Here is a 21,034-nt window from a genome sequence, read left to right as displayed (position 1 = left end):
AAAATCATCCATAATACCACTGTTAGCTGGGCCCTGTATAACAGCAAACAACAAGGTCTCTTCTTTTTAGCCAATATTTATTCTGTAGACTTGCTTCCCAGCTCGGGCATGGTTATTAATGAGAAAGTTTTAGAAAGACAAAAGAAAAACTGCTTCAGTTTTGATGTGTATGCATTACCAAACATGGCCACCAGGTAGCAACAATTAATCATGTGGAATCCTGCTCCTTTATTTTTATATTTAAAAATATAGGGGTTAAAAAGACAGTTGAGAATTACAGATCAATTCATTTCATCTTTAAAATCAGGACAGGAAAGCAAGACCTGACCAGTTAAAACACCAAACTGAGTTCACTTCAGCTTGTAGTGTGTCTTAAGAATTGACTGAGCCACTCACTCAGTCTCTTTCACCATGGCAACCACATGGACCTTGCAGAAGACCACAAACCTGTTGCCCACGCAATACACACTGCAGCAAAAACTCTGTGTGTGTGTGTGTGTGTGTGTGTGTGTGTGTGTGTGTGTGTGTGTGTGTGTGTGTGTGTGTGTGTGTGTGTGTGTGTGTGTGTGTGTGTGTGTGTGTGTGTGTGTGTGAGTGAGTTCTAAAGGGACTGGTGCATAACTTTGATGATTTGTAAACAGAATATGGTTAAAAACAGACGTATACTAATAATAAAAGAAACCAACTGTGAATTCATAGTAAAGCTCTGTGTTCACAGTGAAAGAGAAACTGTGGCTAACACAATCATCTATAGCAGACACTTCATGCAGGCAGTGCAATTTTTCTCACTCTTGAAAGTCACAAATGCATTTCATGGCGAATATACTGAAAACAGAGGATCGTGTGAAGAAAACATTGACTGTTATTTTCACAATTATTTCTGGAATGAACCTGAGAATGAAAACACAAACACAAAAGTAAGCATACATATAACCACACATGTAAAAAGTAAACAATAATCAGAATTTTGGTTTCTGTTGGTCTCTCTTCCCAGCATCACTCAGTGTTCTCAGCTGCTGGTTGCTATTAGATACTGCTGGGCTTGTCACCATGGTAGCAAATGTAATCATTTTCCCTTGGCCATGTTTCTGTTGGCACACACTTGTACGCACTCAGTTCTTCTGCATCACCCTAAACCCAAACAAAATTTACACCAATGACACCACAGAGCTCTTAAAGCATGTGCTGTCATTCCATTAGCGTGAGCATGATGCAAATCTATAAGTGGCTACAGCTCTCAGGAAAGCCCACTGTCCCAGTTTGTGCAATTTCACATTATAAAATATGAGATACTAATTGGTTCAATCACAAGGTTTTCTTCTTTAACCACTTTTGTAGAGTTTGTTGGATTGTTCTTAGAATGTGTGCACAGGAGACGTGACTTGAATGTTCACACCCTGTGCAGAAGGAAGGAAGGAAGGAAGGAAGAAAGGAAGGAAGGAAGGAAGGAAGGAAGGCTAAAGCCAATTGACGGAAGATGAAACCAGCAGAAAAAAGGAAAGGTGAGGCAGTTCAAGGATAAAAATGTACTGCGTGTGTGCGTGTGCGTGTGTGTGTGTGTTTTGTTTGGGACCAGGGCGGATTTTCTTTTCCCGGCAAATGCAACAGTCCTCTTGTGTTGCTATGACAACCATCTCCCTCTCTTACTCTCTCCTTTAGCCACCACTTATTCTTGCTGCCTTCAGTTGGTAGATTATGTGGGTGTGTGCGCGTTTGTGTGTTGTCTCTTAAGTGAGTTGATCTCAGTGGATTGACGCTCCATTCGCACTCAAATGCACATGGAAAAATATAGCACCAATTTTCCCAAATACAAGATCCATACTAATATAATTCTTTGCATATTTACAACAGAGTTCTTCTCAATTCCTTTACTTTGTCATTGCAATGTGCTATCATCTTCCTCCCATGACTGACACTACATGTGCAATCACAAATATGATCTACAGTATGTGCAATAATTCACATCGAAGTGCAATCCACTATCTGTTCCATATTTATTTAACTCGCCAACAGGTCAGTTTTATATTTTTATATTGCGTGCTATCAAGGTAATGTATATGGTGCATATAGTGAGCTGAGTATTATAGTATTATGCGTTTCCATTCCTTTTTCGAATATTTTATTTAAGTGTGTTATATGTTATTCCTCAATCTCAGAGAGCACCTTAGTTTCTTTGTAAATGTTGTACAATGACAATAAAAAAGCTTCTTCTTCTATATCAGTTCTAACCCTCCTGCCTAAAAACCTTTGGTTTTTTTACAAACATCCTGATTTGAGACCAACGACAAAATATTGTTTAAAAGCAATGGAGCGCACAATGTGGAGGCACAGACACAATTTTCATAATTTAAGGAGTAGCCGCAGCTGTTTTTTGTTTCTTCTTACATGAACTACAAGACGGAGGCAGATCTAGATTTCTCATTGATTCATTAGTGTTTTTTTTTTTTTTTTGTTTTTTTGAAAAAGAGGAATAACATGATGCAACTTTTACTGAAGTATAGGTACAGTAAGTAATGTCAATTCAGTCTGTGCTTTATCCATTCTCTTCTCAGCCTCTTCATCTTATAGGAAGGAAAAGGGGTTCCTGTTGCCCGTGCCTTACATAAATATAGTCCCCTGCCTAACACTTTTTAGCTGTACTACATCATTTTCACAGCGATTGAGGCCTCCGTCTTTTGCAGGGGTTCGATATCTGACATGAGTTTTTTCCACCTGAAGCATATTTTTGTGTCAAGTCATTCCAAGCAGCACAAAATAATGAGGATATTGTGTTGCCACGCACGAAACAACAGATTAATATGGTGACAGTTTCACGAACCCCCCTGTGAAATCAGGTTATGGCTATATTGTACACCACAGACAACCTTATTTTGAGTAAAATGCCTACATGGGCACTAGGAGAATTAAATAATAAAAGCCATATACTGTACACCCAATCCACTGCTGTGTTGACAAAATAGGGAAAAGGAACAGTCAGAGCAAAAAAATGAGCAGAATGATGCAAGCTTTATCAGCCTAATGCTATGTACCAAGTAGGAAGGACGTCAGGCATAAGAGTTTGTAAGTACCACATGCCCTCACATGCCTGACACATTTTCAGTGTCACTTCCACTCAATTAAGAGACGTCAGAAACCATCAGTGATTCATCTGCAACACAGGAAGGTTTATCACTCAGCAGAAGAGGTTTTCTTCCCTCCTCACATGCACTTGATATGATCAATTTTGAGGCTGAATAAAATATGCATGTCCTCATGTATGTATCCAGCTGTCGCCGGCCCTGTTTAACCCTAGTCAAGCATGTGGTTCTAATGACATTCTTCACTGTAGGGATTTCAATCCTTTTTCGAGCTCTCATTCACATCCTCTGGAATGTTTAGTTTTTTCTCTATTAAATGTATTGAATATTTTGTAATATATTTGTTCTGATCAGGAAAAAGAGATGGAACATTCTTTATAAATCCTTTAGATTAATTCCCACACAATGCAAAAAAAAAAAAAAAGATAAACACACATTACTTCACAACCTTTGGTGATGTATACACAATTGTGTTGTAGAAAGTCACTGCAGGAAGATGTATCAAATATTTGGAAAAAAAAGAAAAATATAACAATATTAAAGAATTGTGGCTCAGGTGAAAGAGGCGATGTCTTGTTATGGAGATGTTGGAGCCACATTTTTTACCTGTGTGTGTTTAAAAGTAAATGTTCTCCCAGTGTAAGCTTAGCATTTTACCAATGGTTTGTAAGTGTGAATATGCTGTACAAAGCAGTTGCTGTTTAATTCATTCATTCATTGTCTGACTGGCTTGTTCCTGTTTTGGGTCGCTGGGCTCTGCTGCTGTCACTCCTACGACAAATCTGGAGACTCAGATTGTATTTGACAATTGTTTTGGATGATGATAGGAGTTCCCCGAGAAAACACATTCAAGCACAGGGAGAAAATGCAAACTCCACAAAGAAAGGACCAAAGTGTCCACCCTAAACAGAATCAGAATCAGAAAAGTTTTATTGGCCAAGTACAGTACAAAACAATACAAGGAATGTGACGTAGTGGATGGTGCAAAACAAATGAGAAGCACTATAATAATAAGGGTTAAAAATTTAGGTCACGTGATAGGTCAGTCATTGGCCAGTTTAGGTCACGTGACTAAGACTAAATCTTAAAGGGGGTTTCCACTGGATGCGTCTCTGCTGCGCCACAACATCGATCCGGTTTTGCCCCGCTGTCCGCCGTCCGGTAATCCCCACCGGTTGTGTTTTGAGAGCACCACGGTGAACTCCGGTTGGACGACTGTGACGATCAGAGACAGAGGAGTTCTCACGATATTTATATAATCGCGTGAGAACGCAGTTAGAAGTATGAACGCAACAATAAACAGATGAACAGGTCAGTGTTCCTAACGAAGAAGTACAAGAAGGTTGGACTCTGGATTTGTCATAGCCACATTTTTTAACAACAGCCAACAGAGAAGAGATAAAACTGCACCAGTAAAACATGAACTAAATCAAAGTTGCTGCAGTTTACAGCGCAGTTACAGTATGAGAGGAAACAATGTAGTGAATGTGATTTTGTTTTTACACATTGACGTTTTGGTGATGTAAATACTTGAAATATAATCTGAAGTTCAGATATATAAGTAACCCGATATTTATTGCGGAATACGTGCTTCATTTCCTGTTTAGCTTCATTTGCTCTGTGTTGATTGATGCGTCGTGCTCTGGTGTTCGCTAGAAACAGAAGCCCTGCGTATATCTGGTGGAGGGCACCGGACTGTCGGAGCTGGGAAGGAGCAGACACGCACCGCAGCGGACCCGGCGGAAATGAACACATAGACTAAAGTGGAAACCTATCAGCTCCGGTGGCACAGCGGAGCCGCATTCAGTGGAAATTGGGGGTTACCCTAAACCTAACCCTAAAAATTGTTGCGATATTGGGTTATAACTTAACCCTAACCCTAAAAATTGTAGCAATATTGGGCTATAACCTAACTCTAACCATAAACGTAACCCTAACCCTAAGACGCTACATACTTGTACATCGGTAACCGTACCAATAGCACCGGGGGTTGTGCATACGGCAACCGTACAAATAGATACTTTTGATTTTCTTTGTAATTGTCATTACGTTACACATAGTGCCGACTCTTTGTCACATATGCACCTCTTGCACTAAAGTTAACTTAATTGCAGAATGTGAAACTAATACAACCACCTCCTTATGAGTTTCTTTGTTTCAAATCTGGTTGACCTTGAAATAGCTCTTGACCCTTTTTCCTTTCCTTCTCCCTGTGAATTATAGATTAAGGTGGTAACAACTGGTGTGTTATTACCATGATCACAGAAAAAGTAAATAAAATGAATGTGATGTATTTAATACCATGTAAATATTTGTGCTTTCTTAATTGTTTTGATTGATGACCATTGTAGGACTGTGAGGGTGAATAGCTGAAAAACTGTCAATATCCAACTATTTATATAACAAATACTGAGCAGGTTTAAAGAAAACTGTTACTTAGCCCCTGATTTTCCGTATTAAACTTTAGAGATGGGTTTAAACTAGAGATGGTTGATATTATCAACCGATATTTGCCATAAAATGTAATATTGGTCGAATTTGATGGTTTTCCACCAATATTGAAAAACCAATATGTGCTGTTAAATTTAGCTTTGGACAATATCGTATATCAGCAAAATGCTAATATCTTATATTTCTAGTTTAAACATTTTATTAAACCTGTGTTTTCCTCCAATGTTGTACATAACGTCATACATACCTGTACATGTTGTTGTTTAAAAATTTCTGAAAGCAATTTAAACTTACCTAAAAAAAAACATTCTAGTTTTTAAATATCTTTGTGAAAAATGTTTTCTCAGCACTTATCACACTGACAGAGAGCTTTTTATGAGACGTTACACAATGGGTGTTAGTTTTTCAATTGTAAAAATTGCATACACTCATTCCTGTTGCTTTTAACATGACTTAGCACAAAAAAACAGGTTCTTAACTGTACGTGCAACAGCAGAAATCAGACATTCCACCATGAGCTAAAAGAAACCTCTTATCTTGAGGAAATTTGAAAGTGCTTCAGTGGTTTTCCATTGATTTGTGCAGCTGGAAATGAGAAAAGGAGTAGAGAGTGAGGCAGGCAACATAAAGAGAGGAGGAGATATGGGAAGGACACAAGTGCTGCTGCAGAACACACCTCATCTCCTCTTTAGCTGGAGGGATAGCAAGAAACGCAACAGAGACAGAGCGAGAGAGGTTCAGTCTGTGCCAATTTTCTTTCAGCCCGTTGTAGAGATTCAGAGCCAGGGAAGACGATATTTTAGATGCCCCGAAGAGCTCAGAGAATTTGTGAGTGAAAGGAAGAGGATGAACACTGAGCATCCTGGCATGTGAAGCAAATGCAGATGAGGACTGGCCGCAGATGAAGATGGCAAGAAATGACGATGTTGCACATTTTTAGCTGAGGTAAGATGAATGAAGTAAGCATTTTCTAACAGGTCATTGCAGCACTCACACAAACAGGTGATGTTGAGCGCAGACAGTTGATGATGAAGCAGCTTGATTCAGGAGGGTTTGTGTGGATTAGAGAAACTCGGGAGTCTGTGCTGGCTAGTAAATGATGAGTGTTTCTGTGTGATCGCAGGTATTAGACAATCAGCCGCAAAGCGTTTCCACTGTGTTCTCAGTGTCTGCATCCAGCTCCTCTGTCGCTGTCACACCATCCATCCTCGCTGCTCTCGCAATCCTCCCACTCTTTTCTGCCCTGTTGCAGTCCTTCTGCAAAGCTCAAACAAACCTTGTGCACGGAGCCATTTCATGCATGTAAATGCTTGCCTCGTTTCACCTTTGTCTATGAATTTTACATTATGTGCTCATCTAGCTCTGTAAAGTCACATGCAGACAAAGGATAAACACACCTGACTTTCATGAGTGTTTAAATCCATCTGTTCTAAAGACATTCAACAAATTGTCATGATTAACAGGTACACGACCATGAACCAAGCTCCCATGAGTTTACAGTTTAGTTGACAGATCATATGTAATCATATGCAAAATCATACATTTTTTTTTATCCTTTATTGCATTTTGTGCCTAAAGTAAAAAAAACAATGAAAAACACTAATTTTGCTAGTCCTTGCAAGCTTTTTTTTTTTTTTTAAATATTTCCCAATAAATGTGCCAAAAATCCAACAAAATGGACCATTTTCCATACTACCTTAATATGACATTTTTTCTCACCTTAAATTAATTTGTACAAAGTTAAAAACTGAATCCTATTATCAACACACTTGTGCAACTTCAGTTTCTTTATAAAATGATTTAATGGTTGACAAAACAACAAATTGATGCCATACCTCAACCAAATGGAGCTTGTCTCCCCTTAAGCTGTTAGTCTTACAAGAACTTGCAAATTAGTTCAATGATGCATTTAGTTTTTCTTCAACTGGTTTGACTCAGAAATTACTCTGCGATCGCTCAAGATCATTAAGAAGAATATGAAGATCACTTTTTAGAGTATAACGTTCACGTTAGCACAGGTCATAGCAAACAGTAACAAAAACTACCACCCTCACATCTTTGAATTTGTCTTGGTTGTTTGGATCAGAGTAACGTACAATCTCGAGGGGGGATTGTGAAATTGTCATGTTATTTAATCTAGCATTTTGTGCATGTCAACATGATTTCCTCTTTTTTTTCGTGCTGCTTGAAACAAATATCGAGCTTTTGTATTTCAAGTAATTTTGTGGTACGCACAGCAATTTTTCAAGCAATTACTTTTTTTCATTGTCACTGCGCAACAAAAGAGGAATTTACCTTAATTACAGCTAGATAGAACATTTTATTCAGGGTTGGGGTTAAGCACAGCGCATTTTGTCAAACCGGACAGGGCCAAAAATCCTGGGAAGTCCTCTCTCGTTGGGGGGGCCGGGCTGCCTCCCTATGGACAGTGTTGTACTGTGGGGCCAAGCTGGTCCTGGTGAGGACGTGGGTTTTTCTGCTGCCGGTTGTGGCAGGGCAGGCCGCTCGGGGCCGGTAGGCGATGGGGGTCGCCCCTGGATGGGTTGGGGGGTGCCGCCGTGCTTCGCGGGGCCGACAAGGTTTGGGGGGTGCCGCGAAGTGGACTTTCGGCTGTGCTGCTCGGCGTGTCCCCGGGCCCCCGCGTGCCCATCTGCGCCATCGTTTCACTATATGGACGGGCCGGGCTCACACCAGATGGGCCTCCTACATGGACACTTCACCTCATTTCCAGCTGGTCTGGCTCACTCACTTTGTGCACCACACTCCTATCCACCCCTTTGGGGGCTGGATGGCAGGGCTGAGGGTAGGGGGTTGTCGTAATCTGCTAGTTTCATTTTGATTTATTTATGTATTCATAACGTTTCAATTCACCACTTCACAATAATGCATTGCTTCTATTGGCCAGTGAGCTCTTCTACAACATGAATCTGTCTGAAGTGGTCCTATAAGACAGAATCAGTCCTGATTTGAAATATATATATATATATTTATATATATATATATATATTTATATATATATATATATATATATATATATATATATATATATATATATATATATATATATATATTGACCTAAACAAAATATCCATCCAGGTTTCTTTTGCGTACGACAGATACATCTGTTTGAAATTCTTTCCAAGCAGCACAAAAAATTGAGGAATTTGTATTATCGCACACAAAAGATATAGGATACGTTCAGTCGTGCATGTTGCTAAATTTCATAAAATAGTTATTTAATGAAATGGATTTGACAGTTGTCCTGATTACTGACATTTGCAGAAGCTGGTTACTGCGAGCCCTTCTGGCTGAGGTCGTGTTTATTCTTCTGTTTATCTCTGTGATGCTGACTCCATCTACCCTTCATTGTTGTTCTTCTTCGATTCCCTTCTTCTTCGGTTCCCTTGCCCCTCCCCAGTGGCTTAGTGACCAATCACTCTCTGACAATCAAGTACATACTCAGGCTCATTCTTTGTCTTATAGCACAGATGATGCATGTTTACTGAGAAATCCCAGCACCAAAAGAGGACAAATCTTTGCTCCAGGCCAAAGATGTAAAGTGAGCTGGAGTGTTTATCTTCATTAAGATCTTGGAGTTTCAGTGCCACATGTAAGCCCCACCTCCTCAGCAACAGGTTTGGAGCGTGAGCACAGCTGGAAACCAGTGTATGCTGTCCCATCAGTCTGTCATGCTGCTGAATAAAGTAGTCCACAGAGTAACACCCACTAATTCTGAGACACTCTCTGTTTAATTCAGCGTAACATGAGTAAAGCTTGCAGCGAGTGCCTTGAGTGAGTGTTGTTTAAACGCTGTACATTAAATGGGTGTTGTATTTTTTATGCCTCTGTGGTGGATGGAGGAGATGGTACCAAGGTGACCATCACCTATACTGACCTAGGACATGCGGTGGGTGTGTCTATTTGTAATTGTAAACACTTTCTGGTGGACCTCGCACAGAGGACGCTTCAATACCATCATTAATGCAGCCGCGCACACTGGTTACCCAGCAGGCCCCAACCCTTTTCCCACCCACCGAGGCTTCAGTGTCGTGCAAGTTATCAAAGCTAACAAGATAAAATTCCAAATGTGTGACTCATAATTCTAAAAATCATTCCAATTAACCATATAGTCAGGTAATATATGTAATTTCGCCAGATTTTTGTGGAGAGTATTAAAACTATACATTTTAGGAAAATCTATATGAGCATTCAGGAAAAACTGTTTCCATTTGCCTTGATACCACCATCTTCAATTTTACAATGGATATCATAAAAAGGGTTTTTGTCAATATATTGGCTTCTAAATAACCTAGAGCTTTTATTTTGACAGCTAAATTACCATTTTAAGGGCCAATGAATCCAATGATATCAAAATAAATAAGCAAGACATAACCACAAAATGGTTTCACTGAAATGTTTAGTTTTATTGAAGGTTTTACAAGTGATCAGACATGAGCGTTCTACAAAGTTAGTGGTATTTATACTAGAGTAGAGGCTATTATAACAGAGCAGGAGACAATTTACACCCCCCCTGATAATACGAAATCACCCATGAGACAAAATATATAAGATATATCCTTTACCTTTCGCCCAAATAAACCGTAAACAGGATAACCAGGTTCCAAGGGTTATCAACCAACATGCTCCTTATGACAGAGATGAATTGATCTTTTAGGCAACCAAGGTGTCTTTACATATCATCATAATCAGTTTGATACTTGCTCAGCATGTATTCATCAGTGAGACACTGCCACACTGACAAAGATCAGTAGAACAGTCTGTTTTACAATGACAGCTAACAATCTCAATAATGGCCTTTGGAGCCAGAAAGGGTCTTAGTCATGGTTGGTTTCAGCTGGCCATTGGATTTCTTGTGGTAGCCATTCTGTAGGGGATCCAACTTAGGATTCTGCCGAGCAATGGCCACACTCTGGCTTGAATATGGGCCTCTTAGGACATGTTGTTATTTTGTGGTACCAATTATCAATTGAATACAGTTGTTGAAGGTTGTGTTTTATTTTAATTTAATTTTTAATATTAATATTTCTGAAATTTCAGGTGACCCCATATGGGGTCCTGACCCCAAGGTTGAAAAACCCTGATTTAGTGGCTCTTGTCTGGACTAAGACTGACATTTGTTAATTTTTCACTCACAACCTCTCTCAAGTACCCCATGTAGTGTCATCACGTACCCCCATTTGAGAAGCATTGCTTTATAAGAAATACAAATATTAGGTTTCTATAAATGTTCTTTTTAAGCACAAATCTTCCAATAACTACAACTGGAATGGGACACCGCTGTAAAATTGGTCAATTCAATCTAGTCAAAATGTAAAACATACGAACAAAACAATTTTTGAAAAGGAAAATCAGATATTTTTTTATACAAAATATGATTTTCTATGAACATTTTCATTTGTGATGAAAGTTTTAGCATTTTGACTCATCTGAACTTGGCCCGTCCCTACTCCATGGCAGTAGGTTGCTCTGTCTCTTGGTTCAGAGTTTTAAAGACCAGCCGTTCTTTCCAGTTGTGTGCTAATCTTACAGAGGCTAATAGAGTGCGAAACGATACGCTCGGCTAAATAAATCACACACAATGGCTGATACTCAAAAGTTAATAATGCTTTTCTGAAGTGTTGTTTTCACACAACACTAAATGGGTGCATTTCTATATACACGTGTTCATGGATTAAACCATTGAAAGTCAATGAGGGGTTCATTGATTTGTTTTCACCACTTAACACCAAAATGCTGCTTCAGCTCCACCTGTTGAAGAATATTGATTTTAGTTATGGTTACTGGTTGTAACAAATAGTTCAGGATGTGTCTGCCCTTTTTTTATTTTATTTATTTATTTATTTATTTATTTATTTATTTATTCAGTTTATTTCCGACATGGTTACATTCACTTTTTTTTGTTTTGTTTTTGATGTTGATTTAGGGTTTTGGATCTGTGTCTGGTTAGGGCACTGCTGTGTATGATTTGTACAGTGCATTTGAAATAAATCCCAGAGCAGTGAGCAGAGTAGTAACACCTTTGCACTGAAATGATCGTGCAGTGCTGGGAGGAGACAGTTATGCAAGTATAGCTACTGACTGAGTCATACTGATCTACTTTACAGTCTTTAATCCTCCCTGAAAACTCACGTGCACACACTAGAAAAACATGGTGAGCTGATGGAAAAAAACGATACAAAAAATGAGGCACATCAAACACTAAATGGTGAATCTATTATTGAGCAGGTTTCATGAGGAAAGATGAAAAAGTGGAGATGAAAGTGAATGGAGTACGAAGAGCTCCTAAGGGGTGGGAGCTTCTCCTGGGTTTATAATGTTTAGATCACTGACATTTCTTTTAAAATACAGTACTATAGCATTGAAATTCTGTGAACACAATCTACCAATTATTCCCTCCTTGTTAGCAACTTGGCAACAATGGCTTTGACTTCAAAGCCTGCAAGTTGTGTAGTTGCTTAAATTCCAGATTGTCACATAATTAGAGTGCGGACCTACAGAGCTTTAGCAGACCAGCTGGCAGGATGGAAAGACTTCGCATGTGTCAGGAAAGGTCACAAGTGTGGCTTCCAATGTCTTTGAGAAGTTCATTACACAAACTGTGTCAATATTTATTTATGTTGGAAACTGCTTTCACAATGTCTAATAACTTGTACAAAATCTATAAAGAGGAAAATATAAAAAGGGTGAAATATTTTTATTCTGTTAATTACAGGGTGTCCCAAAACATGAAAGGAGTTGATAATTATTTTTAATCAGTTTTCCCAGTTTATCTCATATGGTCCTTGAAAAACTTTTACTCATTGCAAACTGAAGAAAAAAGGGAAATACAAAATGCTTTTATGTAGTAAATGAAATATAAATAAAACAAGAACAGTTAGAGAGCCCTCCACCAGTGCCAAATCTCCTCTTTACCAGATATTGGCAGTTGTGATGGTATCATGATGAATCATTCATACTTTAAAGGCTTTATATCTCCATTAATAACAATATAGTCAATTCAAATGTAAGAGTGCACTTTTTTTTTTTTTTTTTCAAAAAAAATTGTAAAAAAATATACAGTCCAGCTTTGGTCCAGTTACAACTCCATGGGGTAAATTGAAGAACCAAATTTTCTAAAGAACCGAGATTTTAAGTTTTGAAATTTTGTAAATGAGGATGAGTTATATGAATTTTTAGTCAGTTTGTGTGTTTTTGGAGTAATTTAGTTTTTGTTATTTTTTGTGTTCTTGTTGTAATTTTGTGTATTTTTCTGTCATTTTCTGCATTTTTGCTTTGGATTTGTGTTTTTGCACTCACTTTCTATATTTTTGTTGTTGTTTTCTGTATTTTCCTGTCATTTTGTTGACAGTGTTTTGGGAGCTATTTTATAATGTGTGGTTTTTTTGTGTGTTTTCAATCAATCAATCAATCAATCTTTATTTGTATAGCGCCAAATCATAACCAATGGTATCTCAAGGCACTTTACAGTAGAGCAGTCTTAAGGACGGACTCTTCATTTTATGGATACACACATATGCATATATACGTATATACACATACATATGTATCCCACACCCAACATGAATTCATCATGGCGGCAAGGAAAACCTTCTGTTAAACAGCAGGAACCTTGTGTGGATCCCATTCCTATGATGAACAGCCATCCACGTTATGCTGTGTTGGGTGTGTGCAGAGGAAAGGGTGGAGACAGAGTTGTTGAGACTCTGTAACTCCACACTGAGGATCCCACGGACCTGCAAGACAAAAGCCAGAAGGAGTACAGGAGCAAACACACAAGGGAAGAAGCAGACATAGAGGGAGTGTTTGAGAGAGGAATGGGACCCTCTCCGGTCCCTCTCTAACCTAAATGACCTCTCTCTTAACGCCCTCTCCAACCTCTCATAGTTTTCATAGTCATTTTGTTTGTTTAAGTAATTGTTGTGTCTGTCTTTTCTTTGTTGTCATTTTGTGTATTTTTGGAATGTTTTTGTGTACTTGGTGCATTTTGTCGATTTGTGTGTTTTGGCAGTTATTTTGTGTATCATGTTGGGCTTTATATTCCTTCCAACTTCTTGGAATACAATTTTTGGGGATTTGTTTTGGGCGCCGCACAAAATTAGACCGTGGGCCACCAGTTGCCTATGTCTGGTGTAAGGTCTACCTCTGGTTACAATTTTGTGTCAACATTGATTAAGTGCTTTTGACGTATACCTGCAAACAGATGAACAAATTAATACACAGCAGATAAGATATTACCTCCTTGGCGGAGGTAATACAATATAACATATTCATTTTACATTGCTCTTTCATTCAACAAGAAACACATACAGACAATTCACCATGAAGATTAGATAAAACATGTAGAGATCTTACACAAAAAGTCAATCCGAGTTCACACAAAGGTTCAAGGTCCAAACACAAAGCAAAAAAGAGGTTACACAAGGTGGAGAGTAACTTTAATGGCAGAATGAGTCTGCATTGCAGGAGTCAGCTTTCTCTTCCACCTTAGATAACATAAAGTATAAAGCCTAATGTGAATTAAGTGGCTCGCCACGCTCACGCACACACACAAAACGCTTTGTTAAAAAGGAAATCCATTTCCCAAACATCTAAAACATAGTACTGAATTGCTTGTCACATTTACCATACTGCTAAATTAACCAATCTCTGACACCAAGGCCAGTTGTTAAACATGTCAGCTGTAGAATAATTCATTTCTGTATCCTGGGAGGTGAGCAGGCAGCGGCTCCAAAGAGATCAACAGGTTTAAGCTAATGAAAGAGCTGCACATGTGCAGGAATTTTTAATGCATACACTTTAACCACAGTTGCCAAGGTAAAGACCCAGGGTTAAAATGTGTTTGGAGGTAAATGGTAATTGCAATGAGGAGATAAGCTTGTATCTAATTTAATTAGCCTCTAACACAGTTGCTTTTGCTACTACTCGCTTCACAAATGTGTAAATTGACATATTTAGCTCTCTCAGCAACATTCTCCATATTAGAAGAAGTATGTGAGAGTTTATTCGACAGTATTATCTTTGACACATTTGATTTGCTTTACATTTCTGATATGTTTTATGATATTAATAAGAGGACTTGAAAATGATTGAAAGTTTTTCCATCATACAGTATTTCCTCATGTTTAAAACTCTATATTCCATCTTCAAGCACAACCACATGCCTTCATTTTACACCACACAGGAGTCTTTGGGTGGACAGTGTGTTGCAGAGCATTTCCACATCAGTTCCTATTTGGCTTCAGTCGCTAGCATGTGTTCCAGTAATCCCCGACCGGTTGTGTTGTGTTGTGTTGTGTTGTGTTGTGTTGTGTTGTGTTGTGTTGTGTTGTGGCTGCATGGGTATCTTCATCATTTAGTGTGCAACACCACATTAAATAAATTCAACTAAATCTTGAAATTCACAGAGACAGAAGTGAAAGCCGTTTCCATAGCAACCAGGCATCTATTGCATGGCTTTTTGATATGTGTATGATGGGTTTGGCGTATAATCATATAATCATAAATGAAATGAAACTATGATACTATTTTCTATACTATATCTTGACTATACTATCTATACTATAAAGCTTTCATCCATACAATTTATGTTTTTTTTTTTCTTGTTTGTTTTTTGTGGGTGGGAGGGGGCATTCAAATGTTTCATTAAAAAGTTAAAATTTTAGACAGTTTGTTTAAAAGTGGTTACGAATGGTGGAAAATATTTCACCGTTATTACAACATTATAGTGAAGTAAAATAGATGAAAAAGAATCTCCTCATTTTCATGCGACTCAGAACAATTCACAAGGTACCACATTGCAGCCTCACCAATACAGTATTTACTGATGTCAAGGATTGTTATTGTTTCAAGGAATGAAATTAATCACCGTTATCTATAGCAAAAACACACATTTAAACCAAATCATGCAAGATTATGCATAATAATGCTATTGGGCATTGGTAAATGTTACATATATTAGATTTTTATTACTTAACAAGGCTAAAATCACAGATAGTTATAATAAATAAGATATTTATTGAGAAACAAATTCGATTGCATGTTTTGTGTTTTCCTGTTACACATTATTTATCAAAATTGCCAACAAAGATTATGACAGGTGTTTTTAGAGTGGTGGAAACTGTTCAAAGTAGGATTTTGTGCAAAACACAAGCAAACTAACACTCTGTTGAGGTTTATGGAAGAGGCGAATAACGATATATCCTTGAATTACAGCAAACACATCAGAGTGTGACCAGGAGAAACACAATTTTAGAGGCTGTGACAAATGCAGTGCGGAAAACAAAAAGAAACAACAGATGAAACTTTCTAAATACATGTGCAAAACAATCCCTGCTATTTGTCCCAGCAGCATTTTTCATTTGCTAAATTGATCCATTTGCATTTCCTCCTTGTTTGCACACATTTTTACTCAGGTGGACCTTCAGTTAATCAGAGTACCCCTAGGGTAGACACAAACTGAAATTTTTTTCTATGGATCTTATTTGACTCCGTGATCAATATTGCAGAGACACAAGCTGTTGACATCTGGCCAAAATGCCACAAAACCACCAAACATCTCTGAAAATCTAACCGTTAATTCAGTGCTTGATGCGTGTCACTGCAGTTGTATGGGGGATCATGAAAAAGGGGCATAAATAATTACACAATTTCATCATATATTTTGTGCTGCTATGAAAACATTTTTTGTGCTGCCTGGAAGGAATTTCAAAAAGATATTTAAATATTCCTAACCCTAAACCTAACACTGAACCCAGCACTAATCCTAACTAACCTCTTATTATTAGCTTTAACACAGTTAGCACAGTGGTCAAGGCCTTTACCAGGGGCAGCAGGAAATCGATTAACAATGTGACTTTTTTCCATCTAAAGCATATTTTCATTTGAAGAAGCAGAAAAAGAGTTAGGAAATCATACTGGAAGCAACATAATAATTAACGAGAGTTTTACGAGATGCACATTCACATGCGGCAGCAGGTCATCCATCAGTTATTTATCAGGCCTGAGGTAAGCGTAGGTTTACCATATCATTTTCAGTCTATTCGTAAACCAGTTAAAAAGATTCTAGGAAGAAAGATTTTAATGTTTCAAAAATCTCTGAAAGAAAACTGGTCACATGACAACAACGTGTTTGTATTAATGATTATTTGCACAGCTTGTAATGACCCACTTGTGCTCTAATTTTTAGACTTACTTTATTATCAGTTGAACCTGACAAGATTAACTTTTGTGAGGATGGCAAACATTTCATTGGTGCACTAATCACTCCTGGAATTTGTTTGTGAAGTGGTCTTGAACAGTGAGTTTCCCTGGAAATGAGAATCAGCCAAACGCTGATGAAACTCTGGTGTGTGTGCATGTGTGTGTGTGTGCATGTGTGAAAGTATGACAAGCTAATAAGATTAAACATGCATGGCGTTTTTCTTAAACTGTTACATAATACAACATTCATGGGAGCCTTTAACAGGCATTCAATGCAAAGTACCAACATGAAAGATTTATGAACATGCTGGATTACATTATAATTCATGTGTTGCTGGCTACAACAATCTTGTTTTGTTAAATATTTTATTTTTGTATTTCTCTTGTAATTCCTACACATGTTAAAGCTATAGAGGAAAATTTTCCCGAAGTTTAGAAAAGAAACGCCCTCTCCACTTTTAGAAAAAAAGCCCATGCGCAACACTCTACCTGCTCCCAAGAGGGAACGGCTATTAAACGTGTGTGAGAGAGCGTGCACGAGCCCGGTGCATGACTTGTGCCAGGGCTGGCATCGCTAATCATAGCTTACATTAGGATAAACTGCTAATAACTACGAGGTTGACTATTGTCAAATCTGAATCAAAAGCTTACAACTATGATCCTCTTCCGAGTCCGTTTCCAGTTAGTGGGTGATTCACCCTCTTTTAAACACTTGAAAGTGCGCATGCAAACACCTATGACACCTATGACGTCAGAATGATTGACAATTATTAGGATCAATAGTCTTGATGATCCACCCTGAATTAGAAGCCAAAAGAAACGTCCTCCACAATACCTTTAATAACACCATTCAGCCTGGATTTCCATAAGAATAAAACATTGGAATTTTTCACATCCATGTAAATGCAGCCATTTTCTGTTTTCAGAGCTTTGCATAGTATTTCCTGACATGCTGTTGTTTAGGTTAAAAGTATATTTTCTACATGTATTCTTGTCTGAATTTTTTTTCTTGTTCTTTTCATGTGTTTTTAACTGAACAGTGAGAGCAGCCCTGCCCCAAGCCATGAGTGCGGAGCCTGCAGTTTAGATGGAAGAATGAAGGCGTGACAACAGAGGCAGTTCCTGAGCTACAGCCCCTGATCTACTACTGTAACTCATCACTTTTACAGTTGAGTCTTCACAAGCTCAAACATGAAAAGAAACTTATATAGGTTCTTCAGTTTGACCTCAATCCATTGTTGAAATTACATGTGAAACAATCTGTACATATGTTGTGAAACGTTTCATAAATTATGTCTGCCTGTCCAACATTTCAGTTTTTTAAAATGCTTTTAAACCTGAAATAGTTTATTCTTCATCTCCATACAAATCTCTTCTTTAAGTTGTCCAAATTAGCTTCTGTGGTACGATTATGAAGTCATATTTAGCGCTTCTACAATTATACCATTTACTGTGTGTTTTCACTGTTGTGTTAGTGCCCTGTGCTGTGGGGTCACTACCCCCTGCACTACCGTGGCATGTGTCCTGCCCAGCCAGGTGCATGTGTCAGATAAAGCCCTGGTTCTCAGCTCAATCAGTCTACCATGAGGCTCCCACTGTGGACTGCAACAATCTGCTGTTGACCACTCTCCCTCTGCCGTTACCCCCTGACACACACACCTTGCGACTACAGAGTAACCTTCTGTCAGTGTTGGACACAGCAGTACTGCACAGACTCCCCAACCTCACCGACCTTGATCTGTCCCAGAATCACTTCAGTCGTGTTAAAACAATAACTCAGAGTTCCCTCCTGTTATCTCTTCTTTCTCTTCACCTGGAGGAAAATCATCTCAGTCACCTCCCAGATACCTCATTCTCCTCGCTGCCAGCTTTGCAAGAACTCTTCCTGAGCCATAACAACTTGCATTCAATAGCACCTGGAGCCTTCAAGGGGCTGGAGTCTCTATTGCGTCTTCATATTAACAACAACAAACTCACCACTGTTGACCCACAATGGTTCAAGGCCTTGCCTCAGTTGGAGGTCTTGATGCTTGGAGGCAACCCGGTGGAGGCTCTCCCAGAACAAGGCTTCATTGCTTTGAAATCCCTTCGAAGTCTTGTACTTGGTGGTATGGGTCTCCAAGACTTGGCTGAAAAAGCACTGGAGGGGTTAGAAAGACTAGAGAGTCTCTCCTTCTATGATAACCATCTAACCAAAGTCCCAACTCAAGCCCTGACGAAAGTGCCTGGATTGAAGTTCCTGGACCTAAATAAGAACCGCATCAAACAAATTAGAACAGGAGATTTTCAAAATATGATCCACTTGAAGGAGCTCGGGCTGAACAACATGGAGGAGCTGTTGACTATTGAGAGAGCTGCTTTGCAGAACCTTCCGGAGCTTACCAAACTGGAGATCACCAACAACCCCCGTCTGTCCTACATTCACCCAGAAAGTTTCCTCAAGCTGAGCAGGTTGGAGAGTCTAATGCTGAACTCTAACTCCCTGAGCGTTTTGCCCCATCACGTCATGCTCTCCCTGCCCAGGCTGCAGGAGGTCAGCTTACACTCCAATCCTCTGCGGTGCGACTGCCTCTTTCACTGGGCCGCCAAGGATGCCTCTCCAGTTCATACTGAAAAAGATACAAAAAGTAACACACAAAGTAAACGTGTAGTACGATTTATTCAACCTCAGGCCACATTGTGCACAGAACCTCCAGAACTGAGAGCTCGTAGGGTGAGAGAGGTGTTGCCTGGGGAAATGTCTGCTTCCTGCCTCCCAATGATCCCCCCTAATTCTCTACCATCATACGTAGGGCTGAGAGAAGGGGGAAAACTGGTTTTGCACTGCCGAGCTCTCGCTGATCCACAGCCTGAAGTGTACTGGGTAACTCCTTCTGGTCTCAAACTTCGTCCTGCACAAAACTCCGCATTTAAAGACTCAACATCTGCTTTTTGCAGAAACCAGACATTATCTGGAGAATACAACCAAACATCTCCCTCTGATGTCCCAATTCTGCAGATGAAAGACAGAAATCCCTGTCAGTCTTTCAAACACTACCAGGTACATCCAGAAGGAACTCTGGAGATAAGCAAGATCACCGTCAGAGAGGTGGGAAGGTACACGTGTGTGGCTGAGAATTACCTTGGTGCTGATACACAAAGTGTTACTGTTGGTGTGTATGCCAAAGAAAAAAAAAGAAATAAGGACAGGGTTGGCAAACATAAAACAGTTCCAGTAATGACAGTAGATGCAAGGTTGGAGGTGAGAGAGGTTGGAGAGCACTACGCTGTCCTCTCCTGGCAGAGCGGACGCAACATCCCCTCAACTCGCCTGTCCTGGCAGGCCATATTCTCTGACACCCACGCACCCACTTACACCACACGCATCCTCGCAGGTACACAGAGCTTCAACCTGACACATCTGCAAGTGGGAACGTTTTACAGAGTCTGTCTGCATTTAGGGATCACTGAGGTTGGGAAACATACCAGTAGGAGGCTGAGAGAGAGCAGAAAACCTCAGTGTGTCTCATTCAGAACACAAGCAGCACAGAAACATCTGCCCAGCATGCAGCTCAACCCCAATTTGACCTCCACAGCTGTCACTCTAATGCTCCTCGCACTCATACTGCTGCTGGCAGGCCAATGCTGGGACACTGAGCCCAGAGAGGGGCCAGTGAAGAAAAACCTTACCCTGCATTTTAGTCCTGGGGCTCTGATTGGTTATCAAAAGATGAATGGAAGTGAAAAACACCCACCAAATCCCAATGAGATGCTGCAGTTACATCAGATCTGCTGAAATAACTGCACACCCTGAATACAAGGCAACACATGCCAAACAAATGTAAATATAAACTTTGTCGCTCAAAACTGGAAGCTAAAAATCATAAATGGTGTAGAAAGAGATTTGTATTAATTTTATATAAAGTATAAAGTGTATTCTGACATTGTTTTGTGTTATAATGTGTCATAAAGAATGTCTGCGCCATAACTGGGGAAATAAATGGGACAATCACACTCCTGCAGCAATGGAAGGTGAAGACAGGACTAACAACTAACACCTGAACAGTGAATTACAGAATCTGCTCCTGGTATTATATTTACAGAAAGAAGAAGGCTGTCCTGTTAACTGTCGACATGTTTGCTGTGAGAACCATAAAGAAAGCTGTGTTTGGACACAGAGAGGATGTACACAGCTCCACTGCTTAGCCTTCATTACTTTGCATTGGGTGGCAAATACATCCTATATGCCAATTTCGTACATCCCGCACATTCTGTTTTACTATCAAGGTGATCGTGTAAAATTCTAT

The 21,034-nt window shown here is 39.3% G+C and overlaps 1 protein-coding gene across 2 annotated transcripts; it reads left to right on the top strand.

Moving 5' to 3' along the window:
- Nucleotides 1–6,184: 6,184 nt before the first annotated feature.
- Nucleotides 6,185–21,034, top strand: LOC114462928 (leucine-rich repeat neuronal protein 2-like). Of its 2 annotated transcripts, none has more exons than XM_028446034.1 (2): nt 6,185–6,473; nt 17,789–21,034. In XM_028446034.1, exon 2 carries the CDS (start codon nt 18,160–18,162, stop codon nt 20,521–20,523), a length of 2,364 nt encoding a protein of 787 aa, XP_028301835.1. In that variant the 5' UTR covers nt 6,185–6,473; nt 17,789–18,159; the 3' UTR covers nt 20,524–21,034. The 2 variants fall into 2 exon arrangements, with proteins under 2 accessions (XP_028301835.1, XP_028301836.1); XM_028446035.1 differs by having other exon boundaries at nt 6,185–6,487.

Source organism: Gouania willdenowi, chromosome 5 (assembly GCF_900634775.1).
Source record: "Gouania willdenowi chromosome 5, fGouWil2.1, whole genome shotgun sequence".
NCBI classification, from domain to species: domain Eukaryota; kingdom Metazoa; phylum Chordata; class Actinopteri; order Blenniiformes; family Gobiesocidae; genus Gouania; species Gouania willdenowi.
Note: the sequence above shows the minus strand (reverse complement) of the source record. Positions and strands in the feature narration are given on the sequence as shown.

What these genes read in the sequence shown, in the direction of transcription:
- LOC114462928 (XM_028446034.1), top strand. Translation starts at nt 18,160, where the DNA reads ATGAAGTCATATTTAGCGCTTCTACAATTATACCATTTACTGTGTGTT.